Consider the following 9,267-nt stretch of genomic DNA (forward strand, 5'->3'; position numbering starts at 1 on the left):
ATTGATTCTGTCTGCTGGTCTGAAGGGCTGCTCCAGTCCCCTCCCACAGCCCCCAAAAGCCACAGAGCCTCAGCCAAAGGCCAAGGAGACTCTCCTTCACTGCATGGAGAACATCAAGGGTGTCCTATGCTGCCAGCAGGATCCTTGTTGCCACATCTAGCAACATTGCCCCCTGCTCCAGCAGCACTGGAGAGAATCATCCCCCGTGCATGGCACCGCTCCTCACATTCCGTGGGTCTCTTCCAACCTCTCCAAATCCCCAAGAAAACCACCAGGCCCAAGGCTGGAGGCCTCCACAGCAGCCTGGCTGGGACAAACCCCCTGCCAGCAGCCCCCCCATCCTTTTGTCCCTTGCACAGATGTGACGCTCAGAGATTATGCTGTAGATTAAGGTTTTACTGGATCCTGAAATGAGTGCAAATACCCAGAAGCTCACACGCAGTTGAATCTGTTCTGGATGCTCGGCTGGATGGGAAGAGGCATTTCCCACCGTGTCGTCCCCACGTGCAGGAAGGACAGAGCCCAAATATTCACCCCAGCCTGTCTGCTGAGAGCTGCAGGTAAGAGCAGTGGTGTTTTGGGGTGGAAGGATGGGAAGATGCGTTTGGTAATGGCTGAAACTCAGGGATCCATATTTTCTGCTCTGCGATGTGCTCAAGGTCACTGCTGGGGCAGAGGCTGTGGCACACAGCACCCTGGGCCAGGGGATGTACCTGTGTGAGGGGAGGGATGTGCCAGCCCTGACCTGGCTCTGGCTCCTGCCTGTGACCCCCAGCAGCTCACACAATCCTTTCGGTTGGAAAAGCCTCTAAAATCATTGAGTCCAACCATTGAACTGGAGGCCCAAAGCAACCAGAGCTCCCCAGGCTGTGCTGGCAAATGGGCAAATTCTGCAGCAGTGGGACCCCCGGCGGGGACCATCCTCCCTGGGGACAGAGCCCTTCCAGCCCGGAGCACAGCGTGGGCGTGCCGGGCTGTGCCAACAGCTCACATGCCCAAGGGGATTTTTTACACCCATTCCTTCTCCGCATTCAATTTTCACGCCCCGCCGGTGGCAGCAGGGAGGTTTCCTGCAGCCGAAGGGGGGAGGGAGGCAGGGAAGGTGCTTCTCCCCAGACAAAGGGCGCTTGTCCCGCCGGGGGACAGGCGGGTCGCAGCGCTGATGCGGCAGCGGCGGGATGGAGCCGCGCTGCCCCGGGATGAGCGGGCGCTCCCCGTGCGCCCCGGGAGCCCCGGCGGCGGCGGGGCCGGGCCGTGACGTGGCAACTTCCGAGGTGAGTCCGGCTGCACCTTCCCCGAGAGCCAGCCCGCAGCTCCAGCTGCTCGCCCCGCCGGCGGAGATGATGATCCCCAGGCAGCAGGGACGCCCAGGTACCCCGGGGGGCTGGCAGGGCTCTTCTTTCTTCCTTCCTTCCTCACTGCCCCCTGCTCCCACCCGCGCTGGCTCCACGGGATCTTGTGTTTACCGAGGGCTTGGGTCCCCCTGGGAGGTCCCCGTGGGGTTTGGTCCTGGATCAGCACCGTGGGGATGGGGGCGGAGAGGGGCGGGCAGGGGGCTCCCCACAAGAGCCGGGTGTGGTGTCCAAAGGCACCCAGGATAGGGGATGCCGGGATTGCATCATCCTGCGAGCCCCAGACTTCAGCACCAAAACTTCCCCATGCTGCGAGCCCGAGGGAGGGAGGGGACACTCACGGGACCGTCCCATTCCCTGCCAGCTGCACGTGTGCGGGAGCTGCGGGCTCGAGGGCAGGACACGAGGACGGGACCGGGCTCGGCTCGGTGGTCACCACCCTGTCCCCGTGGCAGGTCACCCCGCTGAGCCATGAACGCCTCGGTGGCCGGCAGCCAGCTGAGACAGCCCGAGCCCCAGGACGTGGCCGCCTTCACCCCCGTGTCCATCGTCAGGAGCGTGAGCAAGAAATCGGACGCGCTGCCGGTGATCTCGGTGATCGTGGTGCTCTTCGTGCTGCTGGCCGTGTTCATCGTGCTGCTGGTGCACTACGGCCCCCAGCTGCGCACGGTGCAGGTCACGCTGCACCACGAGCCCATGGCCCAGCACATGGACACCGTGCTCCTCACACAGTGGAGGTGCCTGGATGCCCACGGCAAGATGGGCTCGGCTGGAGTGACCTGCCACTGCTCCTGCAGCCACCACCTTCCCCTCGGGAGTGCTGAGCCCAATGTCATCGAGATCACCTACCTGTGACACGGCCTGGGCACCCAGGCAGGGCTCGAGGGACGTGTCCCGCTGGAAAAGCTGGGGCGGGATGTTCGGGTATCTCAGGACTCACTGCTGTCCACTCACAGAGGCTGCACCTCCCCAGACCCGTGTCTGGCCCCAGGAATGTCAGCCAGGAGGTTCAAGACCCATCTCCAGCCCCAGAAGTCCAGCTCAGGGGTGTCACTGTCCCCAGGCAGGAGCTGGGTCCCAGCTGGGCTCTGAGGCTGGCTCAGCCTGCGTGGGACAGCTTTAGCATCTCTTCTGGTTTTACCTGCCCTGGTTTTACCTGTCCCACACTGCCTGGGAGTGGCCAGCAGAGCTGCCTGGGTCCTTGCCCCAGCTGGGGAGCTCTGGAGCTGTGCTCAGTCCCCTGGCAGTAGCTGGAAGTTGCATCATCTGGAATTGTTTTCCAGTGAAAGATATTTCCACACTCACGGTGTCCTCATTACACTGTTTATATGTCACAGAAGAGCTTCCAGCCTCTCTCTGCCTCATGCCACAGCCCCTTTTCCCACACTGGGGGGCTGGAACATGGTCCTGCCCCTGCCAGCCCCCCCGGCCCCTCGGGCAAACAGCCAGGGGAGAGGAGGGCAGAGGATGCAGCTCCTGATGGCGTGTTGGGTGGAGCCAGTGACAGGGGACACGTGTCCTGCCCCCAGTGGACGTGGGTGACAGAAGAGCAGTGACACAGCAAAGGCCAAGGGGTGATAATGGCACATCACAGCTGGCTGAACATCTGGAGGTGCTGGCACCAGAGAGGAAGTCCACGTGGGACGCTGGGCAGAGCCTGCAGCATCTCTGTGCAAAAGGAAGGGGAGACCTGAGGTCACCCTCGCTGTGGTCACCCCACTGTGGTCACCATCAGTGTGGTCACCCTCAGTGTGGTCACCCTTGCTGTGGTCACCTCTCTGTCCCCATCCCTGGGTGCTGTCCCAATGGTGGGGTTGGCACTGTCACCCTCAGTGGGGTGATGCTGAGGTGGCTCTGTCACCCTGGGGAGACCCTTGTTGAGGTGGCACAGAGGGATCAGGAGAGGTGAAACCGGAGCCCTGCAGGTTCCTGGGGCTGTCAGAGCACGGTCCCTGTCCAGCCCTGGGGTCTCTGCAGTCCCAGCTTCTCCTCCCGTGGTGGGCACAGGCCCTTGGTGTCTGCAGAGCCTGGGGAGGGAGCAGCCTCTGAGATCCCCCCGAGGATTTATTCTGCTGGACAGCCCCAGAAGTCAGGATACAGCTTCACCTCTCCCAGACTGGAAAAGCCAGGTCTGTGTCTGCCCTCAGACCCCTGGCACAAACCCTGTGGGCACAGCTGGACAAGAGATGGCTTTACCTGTCCCACCAGGAGCTGGAGGTATTCCCGACGTGCCAGATGCTCCAGGATCCCCCCTTTCACTTATTTCCAGCCCTTCTTTTGCTTTAAAGCTGGACTTGCTGGAAACTTTTTGTCTCCACAAAAAACATAATTTATATTACTTTTTGGGAGGGTTGTTTTCTGTTTCGAATTTGTTCCCATTTGTTTTCCAGGGCTGATAGGGCATTATCAGCTCTGTCACACCCATGTTAGAGGAGATAAGGGCTGTCATTTCCATTGAAAATCGTGGAGTCCTGCTCCCCTTTCCATGTCAAAAGAGGGCTTTGTTTGCAATGTCTGTATCCCTAACAGCACCCCTGAGGAGATAATCACCTCCAGGATTTCTCCTAATTAAGAAATTCTCTCTGTGACCATGGACAGGCCCTGGCACAGGGTGCCCAGGGAAGCTGTGGCTGCCCCTGGATCCCTGGCAGTGCCCAAGGCCAGGCTGGACACTGGGGTTTGGAGCAGCCTGGGACAGTGGGAGGTGTCCCTGCCATGGCAGGGGATGGCACTGCATGGGATTGAAGGTCCTTTCCAACCAAAACCATTCCATGATCTCTTTAAATGGCATCTGTGGGTTGTGGTCACCCCCACCAAGAGCTGGAGAGCATCACAAGATGACCCCTTGTGACCGTCACAAGATCTGCACTGTGACACCCAGAGAGGCTGCACCCTCCCCCTGGGGACATCGCCAGTGTCACCTGCCCAGGCTGAGGCAGCAGAGCCGTCCCCAGCTTTGGTGGCTCTGTCATTCCTGCTCAGGGAGCAGCTCCATCCAGCACAAAGCCTGCAATTAGAGGAACAGGAGCTTTCCTGACAGCTCCCTCTGAAGGACACCCACAGCAGGGAAACGTCATGTTTAGAGAGAAAAGACTAAAAACGTCTAAATATTAATAAAGAGAAAGACAAAATGGGTAATTATTGCTGGCACTTATTGATTTGCAGCCGCTGGGGACTCGTAAATGTCTGATTGATGTCACAGCCCGGATCCATCACTTACCCTGTGCAGCACAGGGAGCCCACCCCGGGCTGGTGCTCAGGTGTTTTGGGTTGTCAAACTAAAATCAAATCACAGTGGCAGTGGAAGGTGGTGCTGCTGGGTGCCCCCTGCCCCCGTCCTGTCAGCAGCCCCCTGCACTCTGGGGAGATCCAGCTCTGAGGCCCCAGCCTTGGGGAGTTCTTCCATGTGTTTCATTTGCAAACAGAAATCTAGATACAAGCTTTTGGAGCACAGGAAAGAAATTACTGTAAGACTTAGAATAGCAAATTAAATCATACAAGCGAGCGACAATATGCTGCCAGCTTTCTCCTCCAGAAGGACATCAAGGGTTAGATCTCAACTCATTGCTTTCTCCCACACAATAAAACATCATTTTTACAGCTTCTCCTCATTTCTCTTTGGCCAGCTCTCCCTCTCTCTGCTCACAGAATTGCTTTTTGTAGCACCGGGCTTTATAAAACACGTCAGGGTCCTGGAGCAGCAGAGCCGTGCATGACATTACCATAACATTATTCCTGTCTATTCAAACACCCAGCCTGGCCCAATTTACTTCACTTACAACTTTCTTCCCCTCCTTAATAATAATTCTTTTATGAGCACGGAGCAACAATAACTCTCCTTATCGTCCCTTCTGTGCAGGGCAGCTCCTGGAGCCCGGCAGGCAGGAGCTGCTTTGCTCAAAACCAGGTTTTTGCCTGGGGAAGCTTTCAGGAGCTGCTACATCCATAATTAACTCTGTCCTCACCAGGGATTGCCCGCACCCCCTTTTATTTCCCCCCTAATTAACGTGTTGCCCTGCAGGAAGGGAGGCACCTCTATAACCCCCCCAAAAGAGGATTTAGCGGGGGTACAAGCGGGGTTTGGGGGAGACTCGGCTGTGATGCTGCAGTGTTGCCTAAAATCGTGTAAAACCCAGGGAAACGCCCTAAAATCGTGTGAAAGCGAGGGAAACACCCTGAAACTGTGCAAAACCGGGGGAAACACCCGAAAATTCTGTGAAACGGAGGGAAGCACCTGAAACCCGTACCAAACAGGGAGGGACCCAGAGCATCCGCTGAGGATGGAGGGGAGGCAGCTGCAGCATCGCCCAAGGCTCCCTGCAGGGCTGGGGGCGGCGGAGCCCCCCGGGACCATCGGGGGAAGGGCGATCGCAGCCCCTCCGTGGGGAGAGGTTGGGGGGCTCAGCACCCCCAGCCCCTGGGGCGGCGCCGGGGACAGGCGGGGACAGCGGCGGAGCCCAGCGCGGAGCAGCAGTGGGCTCTCGTGGTGGAGCGATCCAACTGCACAGCGCAGGCACCGCCGGGGCTGCTGCGCCTTCCCCGGCCCGCCCGGCCGCGGCAGGCACCGGGAGCCCCGGGCGGGCAGCGCTGCAGGAGCCCGCAAGGACGCCCGGGTGGTTGGGATGGAAGGGGAGGATGAGCAGCACTGCCCAGGATGGAGCAGGAGGCACGGGGAGGTCACTTCAGCCGAGGTCACCTTTAGCCAGTGTCACCTTTAGCCAGTGTCACCTTCAGCCGAGGTCACCTTCAGCCGGTGTCACCTTTAGCCGGTGTCACCTTCAGCCGGTGTCATCTTCAGCCGGTGTCACCTTCAGCCGGTGTCACCTTCAGCCAGTGTCACCTTCAGCCGGTGTCACCTTCACCTGAGGTCACCTTCAGCCGGTGTCACCTTTAGCCAGTGTCACCTTCAGCTGGTGTCATCTTCAGCCGGTGTCACCTTCAGCCGGTGTCACCTTCAGCCGGTGTCACCTTTAGCCAGTGTCACCTTCAGCCAGTGTCATCTTCAGCTGGTGTCACCTTTAGCCAGTGTCACCTTCAGCCAGTGTCATCTTCAGCTGGTGTCACCTTTAGCCGAGGTCACCTTCAGCCGGTGTCACCTTCAGCCAAGTTCACCTTTAGCCAGTGTCACTTCAGCTGGTGTCACCTTTAGCCGGTATCACCTTCAGCTGGCATCACCTTCAGCCGAGGTCACCTTCAGCCGAGGTCACACCTTCAGCCAGTGTCACCTTCAGCCGAGGTCACCTTCAGCTGGTGTCACCTTCAGCTGAGGTCACCTTCAGCTGAGGTCACCTTCAGCCAGTGTCACCTTCAGCCGGTGTCACCTGCTGGTTGTACGGAGATGAGGGAAGGTCCCTGCCCCTCCTGCAGAGCTCCTGCCTGGTGTGAGAGGGGGAATCACGTCCTCCCTCCTGAGAAAGGGCCCCCGGGAGCCTCGCGGGTCCCTGCAGGCAGCTGGGGATGGGGAAGGCTCTGGGCTCCTTGTGCAGCTGCTCCTCACACACCTCATGCTCAGGGAGGGATTGCTGGCCACTGAAAAGGGAGTGACACTTCTAAAGGCTGTCTTTGAAGGGCTGAAAATTCATGGAATCATGGAATATCCACAGTTGGAAGGGGCCCACAAGGATCATCCAGCCCAGCTCCTGGCCCTGCACAGACCCCCCAACAATCCCACCCTGTGCATCCCTGGAAATGGTGCCCAAACCCTCCTGGAGCTCTGGAGGCCTTGGGCACTAGAAATGGCTTCAAAGTCTGCCCGGAGTCCCCTCTTGTCCAGGTGAACATCCCCAGCTCTCAGCCTGTCTTCATCAGAGAAAATTATTAGATGTGAAAAAGCCTCTTCACTCTCATTTTGAGCTGCCCTCTGCCCCCTGCTGTGCTATGGCACAGCTCCTGGTCCCAGGCTAGCACCGTGTCAGCCCAAAATGACAAAGTTTGAACATCTCCAGCTGTGCAGTGGAGCTTGAAATAACCTGATGGTGCTGCTCTCTGCCAGGTGATGGACAGGGAGAGTGGTGCCTCCAGCACAGCTCTGCACCCCTGGGAGCTCAGGGTGCGCCCGTGCCCTGCTCTGGAGCCTGGGGAGCAGCTGAGCTGCAGAGAGCCAGGCTGGCACTCCTGAAAATGGCATTTCCAGCTGCTCTGGGCACGGACAGCGTCGGGCAGGAGCTGAAGGAAGCACAGTGATTGCACACAGTGAATGCATGAAGTGCTGTAAGAATTCAATTCTTCCTGAGCTTTAAATGAAAGGGTTCAGGTGCAGTCTAAACCTTAGAGGAGGATTTTTGTGTTTGTAGCCACTGCAGTGGTCATGGAGGTCCTGAAGCACGTTGGGAGCCTGCTGGGGTGTGAACAGGAAACAGGAGGAGACACGTTTTGTTTTTAGCACCAGATCTCATTTCCCTGCCTGTGCTTCTGGCAAGTCTCAGCTCGACCCCGTTTTTCTTTCCTATTTTCTTGCAGCTTTCTGTCCATCTCCCTCCCCGGCACTGATTTGCAGCTCAGCCATGCTTTTGCAGCATCCTCCTGCCAGCTGGGAATGTTCTGCTGGCTCAGGGTCACAGGCCTGGTCTGTAGGGGTTTATTCCTGAAGAATCATCAATAATTCATGCAGGAGCTCCTCCAGCTCCTCTTGGGCAGGCCAGACCTGTCACCAGTGCTGGGATCTGTACAGCCAGGCTGGGGACAGTGCTCAGGGGCCTCACAGCCTGGTGACAGTGACTTCTCCTCCCAGTCTTTCCCTGAGCGAACTGGTACTCAAAATCCCACCTGGGGAGAAAAATGAGTGGTTTGGAGGTTTGGAATCCTCCCAGCTGAGGGGTGGGGATGGCAGCAAGTGGGATCTGGCAGGTGGGTGCTGGAGTCGGAGGGATTCACCTCCTGTGGTGTTAGTGATGGGTTAAACACAGGCACTGGGGGAGAGTGGCTGGTTCTGCAGTGGGACTGGGAGGTGATGGGGCAAGGAAACCCCAGGCAGGGCTCCTCGGGGAACTCTCATGGTCTTGGGGTGTCATATTTATTTCCTTTCCCTTGTGATGCTCCAGCGTGGTTCTTCTGTTCTGCTCCATCCCTGAAAAGGAAAAGCATTAAAAACCCGCGAGGTGGAGGGATAACAGCCCCAGCAGAAGGAAGTGGCCTTCCCACCTCCCCTCCCAAAATCGGGCACGGGCTGTGAGACATCCGCTTCTCCAGCCGGAGCTCCGCGGGCAGCGGGAGCGGGCGGGATCAGGCGGGATCATCCCTCCGGGAGAGCCCCGGGCTGCGCAGGAGGAAGCGCGAGCACAAAGCAGGGAAATGACTTGGCAAAGGTCACCTGGAGCTGGGGCCGAGCCCAGGAATAGCACCGGGCCCCGGCCACCCCCCGCAGCACCGTCCCTTCCTCCCGCGGTGCTGAGGGCACAGCTCGTGGCACTGCGGTGGCTTTGGCTTTGCTGCTCTTTGTGACACCAAAATTCACCATGGCAAAGGAAACTGATGACAGCAGAACCTCACCTGGGAAATCCAGAGTGTGAGGGGAGCTGGGAGGGATGGGAATAGGCTGGGGGGGACAGGGGTGCCCATCAAGGCTGGAAAAGCAGGAGGAGAGGGTGAGGACAGGACACCAAAGGCTGCTGGAGGCTGCCTGGAAGGTGTGGAGACACAAAGATGCTGTGGCTGGTGGGGCTTCAACCACACCTTGAGAATGCTCCAGAGCAGCCAAGGGAAATTCCAGATGACCCTCCCTGTTCTGAATGCCTTCTGTCACCTCGAGACCAAAGCAAACCCAGCCTGGGGCCTGGGGCCTCTGCAGGCTCAGGAGGAATACGTGGAACACCTTCAGGCTGTGCTACCTGTGTGTGCACAGCTGGCCAGCTGTGGTGATACTGCTGCAACAGCTGGGCAGCCTGAAGGTGGGGGCTCAGGGTGAGGTGCTGAAATA

General features: G+C 58.6%; 1 protein-coding gene across 1 annotated transcript; it reads left to right on the top strand.

The window, feature by feature from the left end:
- The first annotated feature begins 1,290 nt into the window (after positions 1–1,290).
- On the top strand, positions 1,291–4,447 carry SMIM33 (small integral membrane protein 33). The gene is made up of 2 exons (XM_063168465.1): positions 1,291–1,371; positions 1,808–4,447. The coding sequence occupies exon 2, from the start codon at positions 1,824–1,826 to the stop codon at positions 2,205–2,207; it is 384 nt and encodes a 127-aa protein (XP_063024535.1). The 5' UTR covers positions 1,291–1,371; positions 1,808–1,823; the 3' UTR covers positions 2,208–4,447.
- Positions 4,448–9,267: the final 4,820 nt, after the last annotated feature.

The sequence above is a fragment of the Melospiza melodia genome, chromosome 14, assembly GCF_035770615.1.
Source record: "Melospiza melodia melodia isolate bMelMel2 chromosome 14, bMelMel2.pri, whole genome shotgun sequence".
NCBI classification, from domain to species: domain Eukaryota; kingdom Metazoa; phylum Chordata; class Aves; order Passeriformes; family Passerellidae; genus Melospiza; species Melospiza melodia.